Genomic DNA, 26,239 nt, shown 5'->3' on the forward strand with positions numbered 1-26,239 from the left:
TATACACTATCATTTTCGTTTCTATAACGTGTGAATATATCCCCTATAGCATTCTAAAACAAAACCAATCAGAGCGCCTTGTTATCACTAGTTTTATTTTGATTTCTCGAGTCTGCTATTAGCTTATAGCCCGTTAGCATCGACAGCATGGCTGCCGCTAATACTCTATTCACACACATTACCATTGTTTCACTGTTACTTGCTTAAATGGCGGATTTGTGTCTACCTTTGAGTGCAGGTGAGGACACATTCGAGCTGCATTCGGTGCAGCTGGAGCTGGAAGCCGTGGAGAAGTAGATCCGCGACCTGGTGGAGAAGCAGGCCCAGCTGAGAGAGCGGAGAGCCGCGCTGGAAACATCCCGGGCTGACGCTCACAAGTATACAGCACGCTGCTAACCTCTACTCCGTGTGTTTCTCTGCACAGGCCCTGTGCACCCAGAACGCGATTTTCCCAGATGTCCTTCACTCCGGCGCCGGGACGCCATGGACCCTGGGTGCACCATCAGCGGAAGATGCGAGCCAGACCCCGGGCGACGACCTCTCCCCCTCCGCCGCCTCCGGTCTTCGAGATCTCCACCCGGAAACGCTTCGCTCCCCTCCGCGACACGGAACACGATGCTGTGATCATCGGAGACTCCATCGTCCGGCACGTCCGTGCTACGTTAGCTGAAGGTAAAGTGCACACTCACTGTTTCCCCGGTGCTCGTGTTCTCGATGTTTCTCCGCAGATACCCGTGATCCTGAAGGGCGATGAGAGCATCGGTGCTGTCGTGCTGCACGCGGGGGTTAACGACAGCAAGCTGCGGCAGACGGAGACACTGAAGAGGGACTTCAGGAGCCTGATCGAGACGGTACGCTCGCGATGACGATCATCGTGTCAGGACCGCTTCCCACGTATCGACGAGGAAGTGAAAGGTTCAGTAGACTGTTTGCTTTAAACAAATGGTTATTGTCATGGTGTAAAGAACAGAAACTGCTCTTTGTTAATAATTGGAATATTTTCTGGGAGCGTCCTAGGCTCTTCCGTGCTGATGGCCTGCACCCCAGCAGAGTCGGAGCGGAACTCCTGTCGGACAACATCTCCAGGACGCTACGCTCCATATGACTAGTAAGCCAATTCTCAAATAACTGCTATGATGAGTTTTGTTCTACCCACTTAAATGATAGAAGTACTTACGTTGTCCAATCTATACAGACTGTGTCTGTTCCCCAAATAGCGAGGTCAAAATATAAATTTAATGCAGGATCTAGAAAAAATCTGATCGTGATTAAACCAGAAAAACGTGAAATAAATGAACAAAAACAATTTTTAAAGCTTGGGCTCCTAAATATTAGATCACTCGCACCCAAAGCAGTTATTGTAAATGAAATGATCACAGATAATAATTTTGATGTACTCTGCCTGACTGAAACCTGGCTGAAACCAAATTAATATTTTGGTCTAAATGAGTCTACTCCACCAAGCTACTGTTATAAACATGAGCCCCGTCAGACTGTTCGTGGTGGTGGTGTGGCAACAATATATAGTGATATTCTCAATGTTACTCAGAAAACAGGATACAGGAGGTTTAACTCATTCGAAATACTTCTGCTTAATGTCACTGTTAGATATGCAAAATAAATCTCTCCTGTCTCTTGCTCTGGCTACTGTGTATAGACCGCTAGGGCCATATACAGATTTCCTAAAAGAATTTGCAGATTTCCTCTCAGATCTATTGGTTAATGTTGATAAACTGCTAATTGTTGGAGATTTTAACATTCACGTTAATACAAATGATGCGTTAGGACTTGCGTTTACTGACCTAATAAACTCTTTTGGAGTCAAGCAAAACGTCACCGGGCCCACTCATCGTTTTAATCATACGCTAGATTTAATTATATCGCATGGAATTGATCTTACCGATATAGATATCGTACCTCAAAGGGATGATGTTACTGATCATTTCCTTGTATCGTGCATGCTGCGTATTACTGATATTAATTATATGGCTCTGTGTTATCGTCCGGGCAGAACTATTGTTCCAGCCACCAAAGACAGATTCACAAATAACCTGCCTGATTTATCTCAACTGCTCTGTGTACCCATAAATACACATGAACTAGACGAAATGACTAGCAACATGGGCACTATCTTCTCTAATACATTAGAAGCTGTTGCCCCCCTCAAATTGAAAAAGGTTAGAGAAAAACGTACTGCGCCATGGTACAACAGTTATACCCATTCTCTCAAGAAAGAAACTCGTAATCTTGAGTGCAAATGGAGAAAAACTAACTTGGAAGTTGTTAGAATTGCGTGGAAAAACAGTATGTCCAGCTATAGACAGGCTCTAAAAGCTGCCAGGGCAGAGCATATCCGCAAAATCATAGATAATAACCAAAACAATCCAAGTTTCTTATTTAGCACAGTGGCTAGATTAACAAACAAACAGACACCTCCCGATCTAAATATTCCCTCACAGTTTAATAATAATGACTTTATGAATTTCTTTACTGATAAAATAGATAACATCAGAAATACAATAACAAATGTAAATTCTACTGCGTCTAGTATTTCAGCTTCATTCATCGCACCCAAAGAAAAACTGCAGTGCTTTACAACTATAGGACAGGAAGAGCTAAATCAACTTATCAGTGCATCTAAACCAACAACATGTTTATTAGATCCTGTACCCACTAAACTACTGAAAGAGTTGTTACCTGTAGCAGAAGAACCACTTCTCAATATTATTAACTCATCGTTATATTTAGGTCATGTCCCAAAACCATTCAAGCTGGCGGTTATTAAGCCTCTTATTAAGAAACCACAACTTCTAATGACCTGGCAAATTACAGACCCATTTCAAATCTTCCGTTTATGTCTACAATTTTAGAAAAAGTTGTGTCTGCTCAATTGTGCTCCTTCTTGCAAAAAAATGATCTCTATGAAGAATTTCAGTCAGGTTTCAGGCCTCACCATAGTACAGAAACTGCACTTGTTAAAATTACAAATGACTTCTTGCTTCAGATCAAGGCTGCATCTCATTGCTAGTATTACTTGATCTTAGTGCTGCGTTCAACACTATAGACCATGATATACTCCTAGATCGATTACAAAACTATACTGGTATTCAAGGGCAGGCTTTAAGATGGTTTAGATCCTACCTGTCCGATCGCTACCACTTTGTTAATTTAAAAGGAGAGTCATCACAATTATCACCAGTAAAGTATGGAGTACCACAAGGATCTGTCCTAGGTCCTCTGCTATTTTCAATATACATGTTGCCTCTTGGTAATATTATTAGAAAATACGGGATTAGTTTTCATTGTTATGCTGATGATACTCAACTATATATCTCAACAAGACCAGATGAAACTTCTAAACTATCTAAGATAATAGATTTTATTAATAGATTATAAATACAGGTATAATCAGTAATAATATTTTTATTATTTTATTAATTTTTTATTATCTTTTTGTAAAAATGTCACTATCTTCCTCATAATCAATAATAGATTATCCCATTCTATCTGCTGAATAGCACCTTTAAAATTCTCTTGTTTATTCTTTGGTATCCCAAAGAATTCACATTTCTTAACAAATGAGCTAAACCTCTTCTTAGTTAGTTTCCTAGTTACCAGAATCATATTATGGTCACACAGACCAGTTAACATATTACAAGATTTCAAAATTCGCTCAGGTCTATTAGTAAATATCAGATCAATTTGACTTTTAGTAGAATTGGTTATTCGAGTAAGTCCACTAATTAATTGTTTAAGATCAAAACTATCAGTTATCTGCTTAAGATTTTTTCTAGTAGATTTATCTTCCCAATTAATGTTGAAATCACCCATGATAATTACCTCCTTGTTAAAATTACATTCTTTCAGTAAAGTATCAAGATTTTCTCTATTCTTTCTAAAAACATTAAAACCAGGCACCTGAATTACTGCAGTAGAAACATTTTCGTGAAGCCAAGTCTCTGATAAACAAAGGCAATCTAAGGCCCCGTCCACACGAAGACGGGTTTCTCTGTATACGCATAATTTTCATAATCAGCGCGCAAGGTTTACGCACGTGGTCCAAGTCTTCTTCTCTGTTTTTTTTGTGTATCTCTGTGGCAGAATTACAGCGCCACATATTGGTCTGGCATGTGTACTACATCGTTTTCAGTCGGTTTCAGTGATTCCGTGTGGACGCAGATATTTCCTGAGACGACTCCGTGTTTACGGAATTTGAGGCAAAAAAAAAGATCGGATACGGAGAAACCCGTCTTCGTGTGGACGTAGCCTAAATTTGAGTTTAGTAAGAGATGATGAACTTGATCACTTTTCGATTTAATACTTCTTATGTTTAGATGACCACCTAAGAGACCCTTCATTTTAGCTTTAGGATCCCAAACTATTCTAGATTGATTAAGGGTTCGGAATATTTTCCATTTTCTATTTTTTAAGATCGCTGGATTAATCACTTTCTTATTTACACTTTTCATCTTTGTCCCGACTCCACGTATATTATCTAATGTTAAGTTCAAATCAATAAAATCTGAAGTACTCCGTGGATCGGCATCTCCTCCACTCCTCCACTCGGCCGACACGAGCGAGCCCACCGACAACCCCGCTGAGCCAAAGATCTCCACGCCAGCATCCGAGCTCAACTCCGTTCTAGACAGCCCCCGAAGGTCACGCTGTGGGCCACCAAACCGGTTATCAATGGACCGCTCGACTTCCCCAGGCGACAGTCCGGCCGGACCACCACCAGGCCTTGTGGCCCCGACACCAGCGCCAACGCCCCGAGCAAACACGACATCGCCAGCCGCGCCAGAAAAAGGGAGGTTAGTTGGTTGGGTGTAATCACGCAATAACTCGCCACAACAAGTGCGTACCTGTGAGACAGCTGAAGTGTGTATCCGCCATGATAGAATCGTCCTGTGCCATTTTGGTGTGAAAAGGACCGGGACACGGATGAATATCTCCGGATAATAGCAGACAGAATATAATAATTAACGCATCACTATGTCGAAGCCGAGCTGGTGGCTTGGAGTGTTTCTTCGCCCGATAAAGGATGGAAAAATAAAAGTCACTCCTAAAACGTGCCTCCCATATCCAAGGTCGATGTTGTTCGGGAGTAATTTCCCATAAAGATGTTGAGGATTAAATTTAACGCAATTTAAAAATGTATTGGTAATAACTGGTTTTAGGAAAGTTAAAACTAATCTGTATGCTAAGAGAGCTATAGCTACACCTGCTCTACCTGACGCCATCTTGCTTCTCTGTTCTGAGAAGGGCCACTGTTCTCTGTTTCTGCCACGGGAATTAACTAGGAATTAACTAGGAATGACAGAAGCTTCAGTCTGGATCCAACCCTTAAATGATCTGAGATTACCGAACACCTGAGAAAAGATAATGCCAACCCCTCAGAGGACCTCAGAGGATGCCAAAGCTCAGACAACATACAGAATTACCAAATTTTGTCATAAGTTAAATATATTAAGGTTCTGAAATATATAAATATATTGTGGAAATTTAAATTCCTGTAGAGCTGCTTTGCAACGATATGTATCGTAAAAAGCGCTATACAAATAAACTTGAATTGAATTTAATTTAATTTAATTGAACAGTGTGGCTGGTGATGTCTCTAGAATAAATTGGGGCTGGCGATTATCTCTGGAAGACATTGATGCTGGTGATGTCTCTAGAATAAATTGGGGCTGGCGATTATCTCTGGAAGACATTGATGCTGGTGATGGTCTCTAGAAGAAATTGGGGCTGGCGATTATCTCTAGAAGACATCGATGCTGGTGATGGTCTTTAGAAGAAACTGCGGCTGGCGATTGTCTCTAGAAGACATTGATGCTGGTGATGGACTCTAGAAGAAATTGGGGCTGGCGATTATCTCTAGAAGACATTGATGCTGGTGATGGTCTCTAGAAGAAAATGGGGCTGGCGATTGTCTCTAGAAGACATTGATGCTGGTGATGGTCTCTAGAAGAAACTGGGGTTGGCGCTTGTCTCTAGAAGACATTGATGCTGGTGATGGACTCTAGAAGAAATTGGGGCTGGCGATTATCTCTAGAAGACATTGATGCTGGTGATGGTCTCTAGAAGAAAATGGGGCTGGCGATTGTCTCTAGAAGACATTGATGCTGGTGATGGTCTCTAGAAGAAACTGGGGTTGGCGCTTGTCTCTAGAAGACATTGATGCTGGTGATGGACTCTAGAAGAAATTGGGGCTGGCGATTATCTCTAGAAGACATTGATGCTGGTGATGGTCTCTAGAAGAAATTGGGGCTGGCGATTATCTCTAGAAGACATTGATGCTGGTGATGGTCTCTAGAAGAAACTGGGGTTGGCGCTTGTCTCTAGAAGACGTGGCTGGCGAGGGGCTCTATAAGACTGGAGGATTCTGGAGCAACTGAGAGATGCTGACAGGTTCAAGACAGACAAGAGAGATGCTGATGTTGACTGAGCCGACTCAAGTAAAGGTTGTCATCTTCAGTCAATTAAAGACTTAAACGGCTGATGATACATAGGGCAACTTTTTAAACAATGTTGCCAGGCAACTTTAGGCACTGTTGCTGTCAACGGGCAACCAGGTGAGGCACAGGGCCCATGATCAATCTAGTATCCAGACAGAAATTTGTTACCCACTCTCAATGGGAAATTGCCCAAGAAATATTGCTTTAAAAAGTTGCCTGGCAAAATAGCTAAAAAACGAGAGAAAAAAATTAATTTTGTGGATTTTTTTTTATTATTATCCACAAGAAATGTTAATGAAAATGTGCAATTGTAGTCTAAGCATTACTTTAAAATCATCAAATTTCTGCCTCAGTAGTTATGTCTTGACAAATATATCCTGCTGACACGGGAGCTTTATCCACAGCACGTACAGTAGTCTCACCCTCTGCAGCTTTTCGAGAACATTGGCCCAAAAACAAACCTTTTGGAAGTGTGTAAACTTTGTTTTCATCCTCTTACTCACAGATGAAACATCTATATAATATAATGACACAATTCTGGTGTACAGTACTATGCAAAAGTAGCATATTAGGTTTTTTAATCTTGAAAAAGGTGTCCTCAACACATCGCTGAACCAGTCCGGGATTACATAAACAGAAGCAACGGAGACTGACTAAATCCATAGGAGAACTACACTGCATGTGAAAACCTTTGAACACTTTATGCTTTAAAATAATCTCAGAAACAGATTTTATTTATCAAATGTAATGTAAATCCATCATTGCACTGCAGATGTTGGACAGAAGCTGCATCTGACATTCCGATGTATTTAATGCAGACTATCTGATGCAGATCAGAGGAACTGAGACAGTCATTCACAGGTGGGTTTGTTTTTATGCCTCTAGATTTGCATATATGGCAGTATGTTGCACTTGATTAGGACTAGTAATACACGACCCCTTTGTTCTGCACTTTTGCACAGATGTGTTGGAGCATTTCTCATCTCCTGTCACTTCCTCTCTTTATCACTGCTCTGGTGCAGAATGCTGGGTAACAGTTGCATGAACTGTACAGTTATTGCACCTGCACAGTAACATTGTCTTGAGTTTGTGTGTTTAATGAGGTTCAGATGTTACTAATCTCACATTTCAGAACATTCAAAATGTATTTGTATAAACATACCATCAAATCCACATTTAACGTAACAGATGGAATTTAGGGCATTTTTAGACTACTTTTTCTGTGTTTTGTGTCCTTTTTGAAGTTGTATTATTATAAGCTTCTCCCAATTGCAAGTGTATCTTCAAAAGTCCTTCTTTTATGTCCCACAAACAACAAAGTCATGGGGATTTGGAATGAAATGAGGGTGTGTAAATGATGACAAAACTGTCATTTTGGAGTGAACTATTCCTTTATCTCACTCTCTCTGCTGATGTGTATTGTTTTGGGTGGTTTACGCTCTAACTTGCTGGGCAAGAGTATCAAGTCCAATTCAAGTCTTGTCAGATGTCAGAAGGCTAAAAAACAAAGCAGATATCCCACAAAGAGCATGTGTCGAAAATCTATCTTGTGTTTGGTGATATGTAACGTAAAATCTTATTAAACGTTTAACAGAACGCCACTTTGGCATCATATCAAAGTCTAAGGTTTAAGGTGCATCTTGGTCATGACCGTCATTCTCACTTACACAAAAGCCATCAGAGATCTGCATCACAAATGACGCAATTTTAAACGCAGAACAGCAATCGGTCACTTAATTGAATCTATTCAAGTATATTAAACATCTATATAAAAATCTATTAAAATTCTTCAAAAACAATCTGGGTACTTAAATTATTTAATGAAGCATTGCTATAGATATAACTGAATAAAAAGAGGGAAAAAAGAGGGGTCATCGGTCACACACACACACACACACACACAGATGTGTATATATATATATATACACACACACACACACACACACACACACACATACAGTATAAAACTGATTTACACACGCCTGCCATATTCAGCTTCAATTTTCAGTGTCAGGGAGCGCTATATAACTAAAACAATTCTCAAAACTGTCCACTAAAACCGCTCTAACCGTAGTATTCACACATATTCACACATCTGCTATAAGTGTTTTTCTGGAAAACTGGTCTGCAGCTTGTGTTGTGAATTTTCAACAACATGACCAGGATATACATATACACACATCAGCGACGTATATTGCACGTGACAGTGTATATCTGTCTGTCTGTCTGTCTGTCTATCTATCGACCAGTCACATGAAGACTGTCTCAAACTCAGCTCACATCGAGACTCCACGCCCTGTGAAGATCAGAGTTTGGCGTCATGACCGCCTTCACGGGAAATCCTCTCCACAATGAATTATGGGCGAGATGATATACTGCTATTAACATGTCCCGTGAGGTTTTGCCTTATCATTCCCTGCTCAAGTCTTGCTTTTTCAGTCACAAACAAACCTCACAGAGGGCTCTTCAAATTCTGCTGAATGCAGAAAGTGTTAAATGTATCTTAAAATCAACTGTGAAAAATCTGTGAATTAGCAACAGTTTTATCTCAAGTTTCCTGCAAGATGCAAAATGTACACATTGACCGTGTTGACAGTATTTTTTATTTTCGCAGTCATGACATGCGTTTATGGTGGCTGTTTTAACAGCTTGTGCAGATGTGCAAAGAGCAGGTGTGGCCCTTTGTCATGGCGTCTTTTCTTATTAAATTACAATCTGCAAACACTTTTGTAGTTCTTATTGAAATGAGCAACTGCCACTTCGACTTCAGTTTTTAATTTAGGCTTGCATAGGTTTTAGTTCTATGTAAATTATGTGTTATGCATATATTTACAGGTGACAGTACGCACACACATACACACACACACACACATATATATATATATATATATATATATATATATATACTGTACCTACCTTGAGAAAAATTCATTGCTAAGATGTTTCAGCTAGCCCTGGTCTCACTTGAACTCCTATTTTTCATATACTTGTGACATATGTGACCCTGGAGCACAAAACCAGTCTTAAGTAGCACAGGTATATTTGTAGCAATAGTCAACAATACACTAGGGATCAAAATTATTGAGTTTCTTTTATGCCAAAAATCATTAGGATATTAAGTAAAGATCATGTTCCATGAAGATATTTAGTAAATTTCCTTCCATAAATATATCAGAACTTAATTTTTGATTAGTAATATGCATTGCTAAGAACTTTATTTGAACAACTTTAAAGGCGATTTTCTCAATATTTAGATTTTTTTGCACCCTCAGATTCCAGATTTTCAAATAGTTGTATCTCAGCCAAATATTGTCCTATCATAACAAACCATACATCAATGGAAAGCTTATTTATGAAGATGTAGATTTATAGATGATGCATAAATCTCAATTTCGAAAAAACGACCCTTATGACTGGTTTTATGGTCCATATATGAATCGCGTTAATTTGATCCAGGGATATGGCTGTTAAGCAACTAAACTCTTTTAGCCACATATACCCCCGGTTTCACAGACAAGGCTTAAACCTAGTCCTAGACTAAAATGTAAATCTGAGCTGTTTCAACGGAAAGAAACTTGCACTGACTGCTCTTAAAACATGTCAGTGTCTTTGTTTTGTCTTAAGATGCGCCCCAGTAATGTTTTTTTCTAAGGCATGTTTATAAAAATTGCTTAAATGTCCTAATTAAACTATGGCCTAATCCTGGTTTAGGCTAAGCCCTGTCTGTGAAACCAGGCCTTAGGGATGTAAAGCTGTTGCTCTACGCCTTCCTTCCAGTCACTTTATTATGTGTAATCATGTGCAATATGGTAATGAGCTTCTGATGTGTTCAGGAACCAAACTTTCCACAGGAAATCGCCCATCGCTCGTTTCAGTAATCGAGTAACTTTTAAATAGTCGTTGCAGTCAGTTTTGCAGCCGAACAGTGAGATTTTCTCCCATCTAGTGTCTTCTTCATTGTTTTTGACCAAACACACATTCAACATTTAAATGCCAAATTAATATACGTCATAAACATGTGATTACTACCAGATGGCGAACCACGCCAAAATAACGCAGCGCCGCACAGCCTCCCATTGTTCCCTTTTGTCTTCGCACACTAATTAAAATAAAACAAAAACTTTAAATTACTTTATTAGTCTGATTACCCCGCATAGCACGCAGCCTTTATGTGGAACGGCACGCCTGCTTTACATTTCGCTCAGGACAGCCAATCACCTTCCACCTGGCGCCCGACGTCACGGGCAGGTGTGACCAATCAGAGGCGACGGCTGGCTGCCACCGCCAAGCTTGTGTGCGGAGCTCAGCGGCGCTGAGGAAGTGTTCAGTCTCATCATTCAGTGACGCTCGCTGTTTGTTTTCCTCAACTCTTCTGAGGTAAGGTGCTTCTCGGCGTATTTACCATAAGCTGTGAAGATGTGACTAAGAAGATAGTGACCTTGGGCAATATCATTAAGTGACGTTTGACAGCAGCGTTTATTGTTTATGTGTTCAACAAAGTAACATGTTTATTATTAGCTTTCATAATAAGGTTTGAGTAATTAGCTTAACGTTAGTTTAGCTAACTTATATCAACAAATAAAGAGTTCCGTCCAGATTCAAAGACGTCTCTCACGGCACTGTTTTAACATGTAGTTTAGTTGAAATGTCGTTATAGTGGTTTATAAAGTGCAGATGATAGTATGTTTAACTGAAGCGGCGGCTTCTGCACATTTCCGCTGCTCGGGATTATCGCCGCGTTTCGGTGAGAAGTGCTTCATATTCCCTCATATTTAGTTCAAATGGAGGTTTTAGGAATAGCCAGGTAGTTTATTGTCGGGTAAACTCATAAAACTTCGGCCTTGAGGCGATAATGTCACGATAAAGGTCTGAGCAGTGTTACCTCAGCTAGCGCTAGTGTTGTGTATTCCTGTCAGTTTATGAGTTAAACGATCATCATACAGTACAACAATGCCGTAGGTATCTTATAAATATCGTCTCACAAGCTTGGATACATAGTAAAGTAAGTTACCATGGTAAAGTGATGGTGTCAGGTGAGGATATCTACTGTAACGTTACTGTAGTGATTACCATAATCATGCGCCAAATATGATCCTGGAGCACAATAGCACGGGTATATTTAACAATACACTGTATGGGTCAAAATTATCAATTTTTCTTTTATGCCAAAAATCATTAGGATATTAAGTAAAGATCATGTTCCATGAAGATATTTTGTAAATTTCCTACTGTAAATATATCAAAACTTAATTTTTGATTAGTAATATTGCTAAGAACTTAATTTGAACAACTTTAAAGGAGATTTTCTCAATATTTAGATTTTTTTGCACCCTCAGATTCCAGATATTTAATATTATTATGATAGGACAAATATTGTCCTATCATAACAAACCATACATCAATGGAAAGCTTATTTATTCAGCTTCCAGATGATGTATGAAACTACAAAAACCCATATGACTCGTTTTGTGGTACAGGGTCACATATTTATATTGTACCACTTAGGGATGTAACGATTACCGGTTTGACGATAAATCATGATAAAATTCCCCGCGGTTAGTATTACCGTTTCATATTTTAATTATCATTAAAACCGTATTCGATTACCGTGATTTAAACAACTCGCGATAAATAAATACTGTCCGGCATAAAGCAGTTTTCAGTAACAGTGTCACGAGCGCACGGCAGCACAGTGGTTTCGTTCTGAGTGAAAACAGGGCGGAAAAGCTGGGAGGTTTTAAAAGAGTGCTAAGGGAATTATACAAATTAATATATCAATGAATTAATTATATGAATGTACCTCTGAAGGTTCGGACTGTCTTCAGAAACGATTTGATGGCATTTTGTTCTCATCTTTGCTCCATGTAATACCTAAAGGAAGTGTTCGCGGAGTTCACAGGAATCAGCTGTAATTCAGCTTTTCCGTATAAAGCGCCACCTGCTGCCAGAGAGTGGATTTACAGACACTTATTTACATTCAGTCTGTGTGCAGTTTCTGTCTGGCCAAAAAATTGACCAAATTTGCATGACCTGCTGTAAATTTTAACCGGTTGATGAAAAACAAACTTATGTACATTTAAACAATTCAGATATGCTATATAGAATTATTTATGGAGCAGATAAAATACATATAATCATTTATTAATTATGATTTTAATTTAACCCTTTTCTTTAAAGGCTGAAATGTGTGGTCTACCTTTATGTTAAACTTTTTCAAAGCTTTATTTGAACATTTACATTATTTATTTGAACATGCTATTAAACTGGTGTCAGTCAAGTTGTCATTTAAAATCCAGACCTCATTGGTAATGTTATTGTTTTAGTGATTATGCAAACAAAAAGTAATTTTATTTGCTGTTTGTTGATTTTTAAGTATGAAACTTGGTGAAGTGATTTATGTTTCGGTACTTTTTGAACATCTCCAGCACATTTTAACAATACCGTGATAATACTGATAACCGTGATAATTTTGGTCACTATAATCGTGATGAGAAATTTTCATACCGTTACATCCCTAGTACCACTTATTAAAAAATAATACAGTAGATAACAAAACACATAACTTTGCCATGGTACCACGTTCAAAAAACATGGTATTACCATGGTACAAATAGTATGATTGCCATGATCGTATGTCCAAATCCTATGGTTGCACTTTTGTTACTTTTTAAATAACATTTCTGAGAATATTTATCAGTATGTTCAGAAGAGTTTGTCTCTTGAAATGTTTTGTTTGTGGTTTCTTTCCCCTTTGAGACTGTCTATTTTTGTGCTGTTTTGCACCGTTTTGTGGAGAAACACCTGAGCCTTGTTATTTAGGCTTGTTCACTAGATCGTGAAGTAAACGTTGAAGAAAATATACAAGAAGAGGCTTAAACCGAGACGCATTTGAGAGTGTGTTTGGTGTGGTAATTGGACAAGGAAGCTGTGGAGTGTGAGGTCATGGGGTTTTTGTTGGCTTAGTGTACTGAGATTGCAGGCCAGGCTGTGTCAGATTTGAAGCAGACATCTGTTGGTCCCGCACAAACGGTCTGGATATTTAATCCTTCCAGAGGAGAGGAGGAGGAGGGAAATGAGACCCCCGTCCCAGAGCTCAGCTTTTGTGACATGTGTCCCCCTGCTATTCAGCACCTCAAGCAATTTTTCCCGTGTGTGTGTGTGTGTGTGTGTGTGAAGTGGTGGAGGCTTTGTGTGTTTATTTTTCTGCCTCTGCTGGCGTATTGCAGGAAAACTCAGCATCAGCTAGTGAAGCAGTATTGAATGTAAAGTTCAGATGTATTGATCTGTTGACCTGCGTCCGCATTGTTGTGACGCAGCTGTCACGTGAGAGGCTGCGGTCTGTCTTTGTGTGTTTGTATTTGCACATGCACAAAAGAGAGTGAAAGGACAGAGAAAACACACACACGGATCCTTTTTGGCGCCATTTCCCAGCTGTCTTGCTCGCTGGTGTCACTGTAATATGCCCCTCGGGACACGTTCATACAGTTAGCGCTCCTCCGCCTGTGTGTGTTCACAGAGCGTAGGTGTGTGTTTGTGCATCTCGCTGTGTGTGTGTTGAAGCCCAGTCCTCTTGGGACACTAAACTTAACCTTCTCTATTCATGTTGCAACACAGCAGTTTCCATTCTAGGAAGCAGGAGATCCAGCGTCGGGTTTCTGGATTGCTCAAAGTATTATTCACTTTTGGATTAGTTAGTTTTCATTTCAGAATTTATTCTTTAAAGAACATCAGCACTTCATGTGTAGCTTCACTATAGTTGCTCAGAGTAAGAGTTCTCTGTCCTTTTGATTTGAAGGCACCTGTTGATAAGATATTTTGGTTATTTCTGTGGTAGATATGAAAAACCTGTTGACCTTTTATTAACAAAAATGGAGAGTATTGAGAGAGAAACAAATTATATGAAGGAATAGTTCACCCCAAAAATGAAAATTAGCTGAAAATTCACCTTATGGACATTTAAGATGTAGATGAGTTTGTTTCTTCATCAGATTTGGAGAAATGCAGCATCACATCTCTTGCTCAGCAATGGATGCACTGCAGTGAATGGGTGCCGTCAGAATGAGAGAAATAAAAGCATCACAACAATCCACACCACTCCAGTCTATCAGATAACATCTTGAGAATCCAAAAGCTGTGTGTTTCTAAGAAACAAATCCATCTTAAAGACATTTTTAACTACAAAACGTTGTTTCTGGATGAAATATTAGTCCATAATTCATAATTCTGCTTCCTCCAGTGAAAAAAGCCCATCCTCTGTTGTCCTCTCACATCAAAATGCACCCACATATTTGTTTAAAACTGGTTTGGACTGTTTTTGCTTGTAAACAATTCTTGATCTGTGTATATTTCTCTCCTGATTCAGATAAGACCACTTTTTTTCACTGGAGAATGCAATATTATGGATAGCATATTTTAATCAGAAGCAACGGTTTGAGTTTAAAAATGTCTTAATGGTGGAATTGTTTCTTACTAACACTCAGCTTTTGGCTTCTCGAGATGTTATCTGATAGACTGGAGTGGTGTGGATTATTGTGATGCTTTTATTTCTCTCATTCTGACGGCACCCATTCACTGCAGAGCATCCATTGCTGAGCAAGTAATGTAATGCTACATTTCTCCAAATCTGATGAAAAGTGTACCCACACCCATGTTGTTACAAACACATGTGACTTTTTTTTCTGTGGTACACCAAAGGGAGAACTTTTGTATACTTTTTATGATCCAACATGGACATAAAAACACCATAAAGGAACAGACTTAGAATTTCATTTATGAATTAAATGGCTTCAAAAGATGTGTTTGCAGCTTGAAAGCTTGTGGTCACTTTTTGATTTTGTTCTTTGGAGGAGAGCAGTATAAACATGCTGCAGAACATCTCCTGGTGTGTTTTGTCCAAGAGGAAGAAATGAAGATGAGTACATTTTAATAGATTTTTCCATCTCTTTTCACATAAGCAGATGTGTCTGACAAAACATTACAAGTTTAAAGAACACAGACTGTGTTTGTATGAGGGAGAGACTAATTGGAACTTCCTGCATTTCCTGTTGTAAGGAATCTTGGGCATCTGAAATATGGAATGTTGGACATTTTTAAAAAGTCAGTTACTGTATTTGAACAATGCAGATATTTATTTTGACTTCTAATTGGTATTATAGCAGTCGATTACAGTAGTTTCCCTGAAAGACTCTATAGGACTTTACAGTGATGCTGTGCTGCTGTCATCAACATTGCAGCAATTACATTGATTTTTATAAACAAGATTGGACTATGAACAAAAGTTTCATGAACAAAATTCATAAACAGCAGTGTGTGAGATCTCGCTCTTCGGAGGTGGAGTTGTACACCACCTCTCAAGAATACAGAAGGCATCTGGGCCGGAGTCGTGGAGGCTAACCTGTGCCGTGAATCTAGCGTCACACAGTGTATTTGTGTGTGCTTCCTCTTTTCAGTGACCTTACATGACAGCATGAGCTGGGCTGTTTGTATTTCAGACACGCATACACTCCCTCAGAAGACCAAATGTCACCCTCCTCCTCCTCCTCTTGTCCTCTGCGTAGCCCACGCTAATCAGTCGGGCTATAGTAGCGGAGGCCTCCTGAAGAGTGCAGCTCCTTACAGCTTCGACAGAAGGACTGATGGGGGATGCTGCTCCAAAGGCTTTTAAAGCCTCAGATCTGCAGTGTCAAACTTATTTTGCGCTTGGGACGCTAATATCATCTTGCTTAGCTGCTGTGCACCTCTCCGTCCCACAATAAATGGTGGATGACCTCGCGGTTGCCATGGAGACGCACAGAGCCGCACGAGTGACAGATGGAGGGGGTTACAGAAAGACGAGGGAGTGGTTCGTCCTCGAGAATGGAAACCCCCACCGCAGCTTTGGAAAGTCTGTTGAATGGTGCAGCTTGTGCTGGTGGATTACAGCTAGCTTCTTCCAGCCAGCAGATCTCAGAACTGACCTCACGTGAACAATAAACCACTAATTAAACTAATTTAATACCATCAGCACAACATATTGTGACTTGCACTTTCCCAGTCTGGAAGAGCAAGGCCTGGTGCAGTCTGGAGTCCAGCCTTGAGCAGAACTGCAGGTCTGGACGGGCGTTTGACGATTGAAGACCAAACCCGCCCTGTAACTTTTGCATTTTAAGACCAAGCCTGTTTTAATTTTCCTTCTAACCAGATTACACATGCTTATTATGTTCATAATAAAACATACATTTTTATAATGATCATTTATTTTAATTGGAAGATTTGAAGACTCTAGCATAAAAACATTATTTTATTTTCTATTTTATTTCATTTTTAAATCGAATTGAATTTTATTTTATCTTATTTTTCACTTTATCAGAATATTAGAATGATTTCTGATGGATAATGTGACACCAAAGACTGGAGTAATAATTAAAAGTAAAAGTAAAATTCAGCTTTGCGTTACATAAATACTGTATATTATATTTTAAAATATATTCAAATTGATAATATTTCACCATATTAGTTTTTTTTTTTTTTTACTGTATTTTTGATCAAATTAATTGGTGAGCATAGGAGGAGACTAAATGAATAAATATATTAAATCTATATTAAGATAGCATGCAATTTTAAACATGAAAAAATAATAATAATAAAAAATATATAATTTTTTAAAGTTATTTTACTAATTCACACCCAAGTTTTTCTTGCACTGTTGGGCTCTGTCTGGGTAACAGATGATTAAGAACATGGATGAAACCTAAAGTACAGCTGAACTGTGGTTTGTTCTCCTTCATAAACCTCAGATTCTGAATCGATGACCCCCATCCCCCTAAACTACCCTAAAACTATCAAAGCTGGCCTGTTTCTTTAGGCCCCCCACTACTGTGTCAGCCTCAGACTGGATCACCTCTTCCAGGTCAGTGCTTCTCAGTCTATCGATGATTGAGAGAAGGAAGAGAGGACAGTGACGAGCAGAGAGAGAAAGGAGGATGAAAGACGGGAGAATCCGAGGTCAGGCTGACAGACGAAGAGCTTGGGGATTTATGGCAGGCCAACTGAAGGACGGAAGAGAATGACAATAGAGAGGGTCACCACAGGGCGACAGGGCGTCTTAAGACCACATGTGTGGATGAGAGCTCACATGTAATGGGAAGAACTGCAGGTTTCTTCTAGTGGAGAAATGAGGCGGCTGATAATGCTGTTGATTTATATATTGCCTATCCCAAACGTGTAGCCATGGTGGTAGGGTGTTATAGGTGTCACTGTGTGGTCTCAAACGGTTTATTAGTAAGTAATAGGCAGTGACAGTAAGACTTTTCCACTCGGATTGCAACAGATCTTGGTGTTTTGTGTGCATTGTGGATTCTGCATTCCTCCAGTGAGCAGCTCGACACCGCAGACGAACGATGTATATGCGTGTTTACATTTAAATGCCGCCTCATCTGTTCAGTGTTGTTCTGCTTTCAGTGCATCACGCTGCCCTGCACATAACCGTTTTGCTGCTGCGCGTTCAGGCATGTGGAAACCACAACATGAATGTGCTGAAAACGGCACGACAATGCAGAAGGATCCATTACATAGGCCCAGAGTCATTTGACTGATAGTTTGAGTTAATACCTAATCCGTCTAGTATTCAAAGCTTGTAAAAGATCAACATCAAGAATTATAATGCCATTTTCAAACATATGTAATTGCTCATATCTGATTGTGGTTTGAGGAAATTGTGGTGCACTGAGAACCTGACATTTACATTTTCAATAAAATGTGTCTGGTACTGGTGGTTGCCAAGGCTGTGCAGTTGTTAAGGTGTTCTGTGTAGCTTTTAGGGTTTGTAGATAGTTGTCAGGGTGTTGTGTTGTTTTCTAGGTGGCTGTATACTGGCCCGAGTCCATCTGAAGTCTCTGATATTCTATGCCTTGCATATCAAGAAACCCTTTTTCAACACAGATATGAAAATGCACTGTTCAGACTTAAATGATTGTTATTCATGAACACTTTTTTAACACAACCTAAGGTTGGTCTCTTTTTAAAGAAAAGACGACAGCAGATTGTGAAAGCAATCCATTTAGCAATTCTAAAATTGCTGTAAAAATCAGTCATATTTCTAATTAAGTTATGTTCCAAATTTGAAGTAAATATTACAAAAACTGAGGTTGAGATTTTGTTTAGGCGCTATACTAATAAGCCACCATTGAATTTTCTGTTCACAAACCTATACATTTCTGATATTACTTCTGACAAAATCACTGTGAAACCTTGAGACCTTTCCAGCAATAAGAGTTTTGTCAAGATTATAAAGTTTTGATTCTAAAATGCTGTAGTAAATTCTGTAATATGACGTGTGACACAGCCCATTAGTTGGAGGAGCTAATTGTAAGGTTTTATTTTATTGTAAAGTACCATTCACTGTAAAACATTGTGCCGTTAAATAACAGTAATGTACTGGCAGCAGAGTCGCCAGTAATGTACTGTTAATTTACAGCCCTCTACCGTTAATTTACAGCTTTTAATTTTTACAGCATGTTACCGTTATACTACCATGGAAATTAACTCTGCTCCAATAGCTTCATACAGTTCGAGTTTAAAATATTAGTATTCGTATGGCATTAGTAATGTGAACTTATATAATTTGAGTCCACTGAGAAGAAATATATTTCTTAGTATAAAACTGCAAACACTTTAAATAACTAAAAACATGTCTTTAACTCAAATCGTTTCAGTTCATTAGCAGCTATAGCAAACATGCATGTGCCGGAGTATTTAATTAAAAGATCATCACTGCTTAAGTAGCTGCACAGTTACTGTCTTTAAATAAAGCAGTAGAACATCAGAGTTTGCCGCTCATCATTGACTGAAGCACAGGCTCTACTCTCCAGCACAATTGTGACCCACAAAACTACATTAACAGATCTGTCATGTGCAAAAACACATTAATACAGTTCAGTTTAATATTTACTCTCCTTATCAGTTCATGACTTTGCATTACTGTTTTTTTGTGGACCTTCACTAATATTTCAGTAAAAATACCTTTTTTTGTTTGGTTAACCTGACTGTTACGTTTTACAGTAAATTGTTGTTTTTCCTTGAATTAACGGTAATTTACTGGCAGCACGGTTGCTAGTAAGTAACTGTTATTCTACAGTTTGTTGGCGTAAATTAATTACAGTTTATTGTTGTTAAATTACATTTCATGCTGTTTTTTTTCCCCATCTTACATCTTTAACCCTTTAAACCCCACAACAAAATCCTCAGTTATAATCCTCAGCAGTGCATGCTGGGAGTCATGGGTGAGTTTTGTACTGTGCTGGTACCCAGCATGCATTGCATCATTAAGCTTTTGTCTCACCATTGTTGAGATTCATACACTTGATTCTTGATGTCTGTACGTGTCTAAATGATGCTGATATAGGGGTGGGCGATATGGGAAAAATATCATATCACGATTTTTTATAGAAATATCACGATTCACGATTTTTATCCCGATTCTTTGTTAGTTTTACTATTTTGGTTTTACAAGTTGTCTGAGCATTACAGCCAAACTAGAAAGACAAAGATGCATGGCAGATATTTAGGCCAAAGTGGGTGAAGATAAAAAATCTTTGTCATTATTTTATTTTTCTTATTAAAAAATAAGAACAAAGATACACATTACAAATACACATAATATACAAATAAAACAAACAGTGCTTTATTTCCAGGTACAATAGGTGTATTTAGCAGAGCATTCAATGAAATTGAATGAACAAATATAAAATATATAAATATAAAATGCAAAATATAACTTAGTTGAGTAATCAGGCGCTGTTAGACAGGCGTTTTAGTGCGCGTGCTTCAGGTGTATGCGCTCAGAACAAGCGCACGTCAGACCAGCGCGCGAATTAAACATTTAACCAGCAAGGCTTGTGTGCAAATAATGTACTTTTGCGATCGCGAATAAGTGCAGTGTCCTGTCTGAGTAACTCTACTGCTGTATGTCGTGTTGTACAGTACATAGAGACGGCGGCGCCAGAACTGTATTTGACAATGTGCGCGGTAGCGCGATACTACGATATTTCTTCAAAAGCAGATCGTGGAGACATTTTTATCGTCCACGATCAAAAATCGTCATATCGCACACCCCTATGCTGATATATTGTAAGGTTTAGTGCATCAGATGTTTTATAATTCTTCAAAATAGATTGATTTCACAGAATCATATAGCATGTATCATAAATAACACAAAACTAATAAAACAATCACACCACTTCATTAAAGACTGATTGAGGTCAGAGAAGCAGGCTGCTTCATGATGAGTATAATACAAAAACACTTAAATTTTGGCTTTTTTCTGCTATAACAAATACATTTTACAAACACTGTCAAAAAAACAACCAAAAAAGATCTATCATTAAAAAGTCAAGGTTCAAGAGCCCAACTAAAGCCAATGCTGATCGCCATAATGAGGTCAAACAAAACGTTTTCAATAAAACATCTAAATGTCTATTCATTCTCAAATAATCTTTGTAGATATATGACAGAAATAAAGTCAGACTGTTATGTGTGAAGCTGGTGATGCTGTTTAATCATCCTCTGCTGTTTTATTTCAGTTGATTTCATCTAAGGCTGTGGCTGAAGTCAGTTGTAGTTTCATTTCTTGCTCTTTTCTCCAGTGATTCTGCTTGTTCACAGCAGCTGTTCATCATTGGCTGAATTCACTCATTAGTAGTGTTGTCACGATACTGGAATTTCTAACTTCGATAAGATACCTTGAAAAATATCGATATTCGATACCATTTTCGATACCACGGAGAAAAAAACTGCCACAATATTAAGGGGGTAATTTTTTTTAATTTAAAGATAAATGTAACAAGTCGAGAACATGCGGTATATTTTACATGAACAAAAAATGTCTTGAGGTACTGCATTTGTTGATTTATTTATTAATCTTTTATTCATCTTAGTTAAATGTTAATTGAAACTAACGTTTACTAATACATGTACTAATTAAAATCCAAAGTTCTATTTGTTGATATTCTCATTTGCTTCATAACCAAAATATTTCCAGATATAGGGCCCTATGAAATCCCTTTTATTTTTCCCCAAATTCCGTTTTATTTTTTTCTACATTCAATTTTTTCCATTTTAATTTTTCTGGATTCCGTTTTTTTTAATGGTCAAATTAAATGCTATTAATCTAAAAGCATGCCTAATTCATTAAAATCATGAAAATTATACAATTTAACATTTAATTGATTAAAAGTGTAACAAAAATGACACGTTTAGGGCCGTATGAAATGTTTTATTTTTTTCTCACCTTATGTTTTATTGTTACCAAATTCTGGTTTTAGCATGTCTATTATTTGAATGCATACAAACAATTTTTATTTATTCTTACAGTAGCCTTATGAAATGTGTTTTCCCCCTCAGAAATTCTGTGTTGTGTATTTACATTTTACTGGATATCAGATGAAGGCATAAAACTATTTTAATTCATTTATATTTGAATTAATGAAAATTCAACATTTACATTTTTGGCAAATGAAGGGGATTTACTATTAAAATAAAAATATTTTGTGATTATTTCTTTTTAAAAAAATTAGCAGTAGTAGTAAGTAGTAGTATTATGTACATTCTACTAAATAATAGTAATATGGCCTATTTCTGGCACACGGTCTTTAATAGGCTGTTAAACCGAACTTTTATTTTGACGGGTTGCCGTGAATACTTCTAAAGTCCTGTGTGTGTATGATATGACGCTAGTTTTACTCAAATTAAATGGTAAAATGCTCGTAAAGTGCCTTTCAGATCAGTTCTGGAGATATTGTAGATGTATTTATGTCCTCATTGAGACGGCAGGCGCTGAAATCACCGCGAGCGCCACATTAGTAAACACAACCGCACGTGCAGCACATTCACACAGAGACGCGCAGAACATGCAGGATTCATATTTAAATCCACTTTTGCAGCTTAATATTTACAGATACTAGTCCATATCGCGATTTGATTTAAGTGTAATGACCTACTTTTGATTAATTCATCCAAACTTTGACAAATTCCGTGACATTCCGCATTAAACTGTAAATTCCGTGTTTATGACTGGATTCCGTGCGCGTTCTCTGCATCGCGGAGATCATAGATCCCTACAGATAGCGCTCCTGCTGTGTTCTTTAACAACCAGAGCAGTCATCTTTCACTTTTGCTATTTAACCAGAGCGAAGGAGACGAGTGCGGTCACGTGTGGTGCTTGTCCACGCGCCTTTGGAGAGAAGTGAAAGTGACAGCTCGGCTAGTATCGGTGTATCCATACTTCGGGAAATTAATATTGGTACCGTTCAGATATTTCAGTATCGATATTTATCGAAATATCGATATTTTTGACAACACTACTCATTAGTGTTCAGTATCTTTGTCAGGTGGGCTATATTACTAAGCATTAGTAGTAGTAGGGAATAGTGAACGAGGGTGTGATTTTAAACACAGCCTCTGAGTGCTGTTACTTCACAGGACTGCAGAAGGATACTTTCTCAAACACAACAAATATTACCCAGAATTCATTGTTTTTTTACAGGATTTTACTGTTGTAATGAAAAAACATTTTTTTTTTTTTTTTTTTTTTTTTTTTTTTACAGTGTAGGGTGTTTTTACTTAACCAGGCATGCATTGGATTGCTTAGAAAAGCAACACCACACCTCTTCTCAACAAGCCTCTTGATTTGTGGCATCATTCTTGTCTCAAGTTTAATACTCGGAAACAATTTGAACTCAAGTATGAGTATTTAGTGATGCTCTTCTTAGGAAGCGCAACTAATTAGACGAATAAACCTTTTGTTGTGATTAAGAACAAGCACATGAGATTCAACAAATGCAGGTCAATAAAGCCCATTGAGGAAGATCCTCAATAAGTCGCCTGTGATCTCAAGAGGCTTTTTAAAGGACTGTCCGTCAAACGGGTAACAAAGCACGACAACAGGTTTGATTTACAGTGCGTAAGTAAAATCCTTTGTCATTATGTGCTCGCTGTGCTGGGATGCTCCACTCTTACTCCGCAACAAGTCGTCTCTTTAGTGTCATGTCAGCAGAGCAATGTGTCCAGCCACGGAGACCCAAGTTCCCTTACATTAGTGGGTGGCCTCTGCCTCACCCAGGAGAAGAGAAATCGGGCTGGGGGTGGGCATGTGACACAGAATAGGAGAGACCTCCAGCCACTTTGAAGCTCCTCTCTGGTTCCTATGTCGGGCTGCTCCCCCGTGGGACAAAAGGCCTTTATGTGTGGCTCAGGCAGGGGGCTGTAGGGGTTATTGTGGGACTGGGGCGGTGGGCGGCAGGGCTAGATCCACCCCCCCCGCGTCTATTGATCTGCATGGTCCGTGCTGCCTCACCCCCTCCACCACAGCCAGGCTTACCAGCTGTCTGCTCTACGCCTCTCCCAAAGCGGCCACAAAGACACACGCAGATCATATGGGCGCCGGCATTAGCATACTTATTGGACTCGAGACTTAAAGCAACTTCATGGAGACACGCATGAGATGTATTTATTGTTGTGCACGGAAACCACGCTTGCTTTGCATAAAGCTGACCACTGAGTGCATGTAGCATGATAACAACAACATCAAAGTGCCTTCTCAGCGGTTGACCTACAATCTGTGGCGTGACCTTTGCTCACTCGCTTATATTGGTTTACTTTCACCAATGTGTTTACGCAAACATTTGTCGCAGTTGTGCAAGTCATATATTATGCTGTGTCTAAATAGGGTCGAAATCTGTGGCTAGTGTTGAAGAGGTTTACTTTGGCAACTGCACTGCTTTCATTTACACACTGTATAGTGTATAAAGTTCCTTGTATAAAAACTTGAGTGTTATGCTTCCAGTATGTTGGTGTAACATTGCAGTATTTTGCAATAAGACTACACAAGTAACTCTCTTCAGCACTCTAGTAGCTGAATGCACATTATTGCTACCACAATGTTGTAATTACGAGTGGGAAACTGTGAACTTTCTTTAAGCACAGAGTTTTTAAGGGGTCGTGTTGGTGGGAAAATATGATGGATACAAAAGATGCTGCATCTGTATTGATAAAGAGAAGTAGTTTGAATCTTCCTGAAGTTAAATCATCAACATGCTTACAGCCAGCTGATCGAGTAATAATGCATCCATTTGATGAACCCCCTTGAGGACTGAGGTGTGTCTCTGTGTGAAAGAGCGGCGACTGCACTTATTTGACACTTACTCATGTTTTCAGCGTCTGGCCTCTTACTGTATGGGGACAGTCCTCATGAACTTCATCTCCAGAGCTGCTCTGAGAGCCACTTCACTGGCATTTCATTTCATAAAAGTATTGCAGATACGCACAGAAACTCAGAGGTCTTCAGGATAACCAAAAGAAACGTTTGTTTGATCTTGAAGAATTTATTGCGGAAGTATATTGTTATTGTATGGCAGAAATAAAGTAATACATAAATGTATATTAAAGAATATATAATTCGATTTTTAGGAATTCAGTTGAGTAGAATTTTTTTTTATTATTATTTACATTTAATTAAACCATTGAAATGGAATCCAGAAAATGGGATTTGGGAAGAAAAATAAAGTAATTTCATAGAGACCTATGAATGTCCAAGCAAATGTGCTTCATGTCCTGGATCCAGTAGGAAAAAAACAGTATGTGAAATAGGTAGAGTTCATCATAAAAAATAAAATGTACTTGGATGTCCTACTACTTCCACTGAAGTAGTGCATCTGATGGGCACTTTACTATCCCATGAGGCCATGGGAGACGAGTTGTGAATGGCAGTGAAGTGATGCAGCGGACATCTCATGTTAACACGGTGGATGTAGTACGTCCAGATTTAATTCACACTATATAAAACACGCTTTATTAACGGTCACAAAGCTCAGCAAATGTAGGTCTACTCAGACAGTATGTGTTTTCTGTCTGCTGTTTTATGTTTGTGTAATAGACAGATTAGATTCATTGATTAGTAGAAGAGTAGAAAGAGATTGAACTCTCTCTCTCACACACACACACACACACACACACACACACTCTCTCTCTCTGCTGGGGGAGAAAGTTTGGCGGTTACCTGCTGTGTGAATCCTCTCTCACTGTGTCTTTGTCATCTCTGCTCATCAGTGTATCTCCATCATCCTCATCCAGAGCTTTCCTCTCCTCTAACAGTCCTCATCATTGTCACAAGGACAGGCTAAATGTGTGTTTTTGCCACAGTGCACACATAAGTGTTCATTCATGTGTGTGTGTGTGTCTACAGGAGCCGTGCAGCTCTGAGTGTGAGGGGATCTGACCAGAAAGAGCCCTTCATCTTCAGTATGATGGCCAACATGGTGAGTGTTTTTGGTAACATGTGTCAACAACACCAACTTATGCAATTAAAGGGACTTTCGGGTCTTTGTCAAGTCTGTTACGATTCAAGTGTCAACATGTTAAAACCACTGTTTCCACTGTTGACTAAACAAAAGTGAAAGAGCTCTTTTGAAAGTGGGGCTTCACTCTTAAAAATAAAGGTTCCAGAAGGGTTTTCACAGCGATGCCATAGAAGAACCAGTTTTGGTTCCCCAAAGAACCACCTTAACAGAACCATTTTTTTTCTTAGTGTGAAGAACATTTGAATAATCTAAAGAACCTTTTGTGGAATGAAATGGTTCCATAGATGTTGAAGGTTCTTTGTGGAACCATTGATGCAAATAAAGAACCTTTATTTTTAAGAGTGTTTGCGGTGCCGAATTCTGCTCTGTTACTGATGTAAAACATATTTTGTGAACATAATAATGCTATTACAGGGCTCCAGACTAACATTTGACAGCAGTGGCACTGGTGCT

At 38.8% G+C, this 26,239-nt stretch overlaps 1 protein-coding gene across 2 annotated transcripts in view; it reads left to right on the forward strand.

Annotated features, from left to right (window-relative positions):
- The first annotated feature begins 10,744 nt into the window (after positions 1 to 10,744).
- The window catches only part of tfdp2 (transcription factor Dp-2), a 48,702-nt gene continuing 33,207 nt past the window's right edge, over positions 10,745 to 26,239 (forward strand). Inside the window, exons 1-2 of one of the 2 annotated variants that reach the window (XM_079388223.1) lie at positions 10,745 to 10,832; positions 25,672 to 25,744. In XM_079388223.1, coding sequence (XP_079244349.1) covers positions 25,730 to 25,744 — 15 coding nt within the window. In that variant the 5' untranslated portion in view covers positions 10,745 to 10,832; positions 25,672 to 25,729. The remainder of the gene's footprint in view (positions 10,833 to 25,671; positions 25,745 to 26,239) is intronic. The other variant, XM_079388221.1, reaches the window with a different exon arrangement.

Source organism: Barbus barbus, assembly GCF_936440315.1.
Source record: "Barbus barbus genome assembly, chromosome: 31".
Lineage (NCBI taxonomy): Eukaryota > Metazoa > Chordata > Actinopteri > Cypriniformes > Cyprinidae > Barbus > Barbus barbus.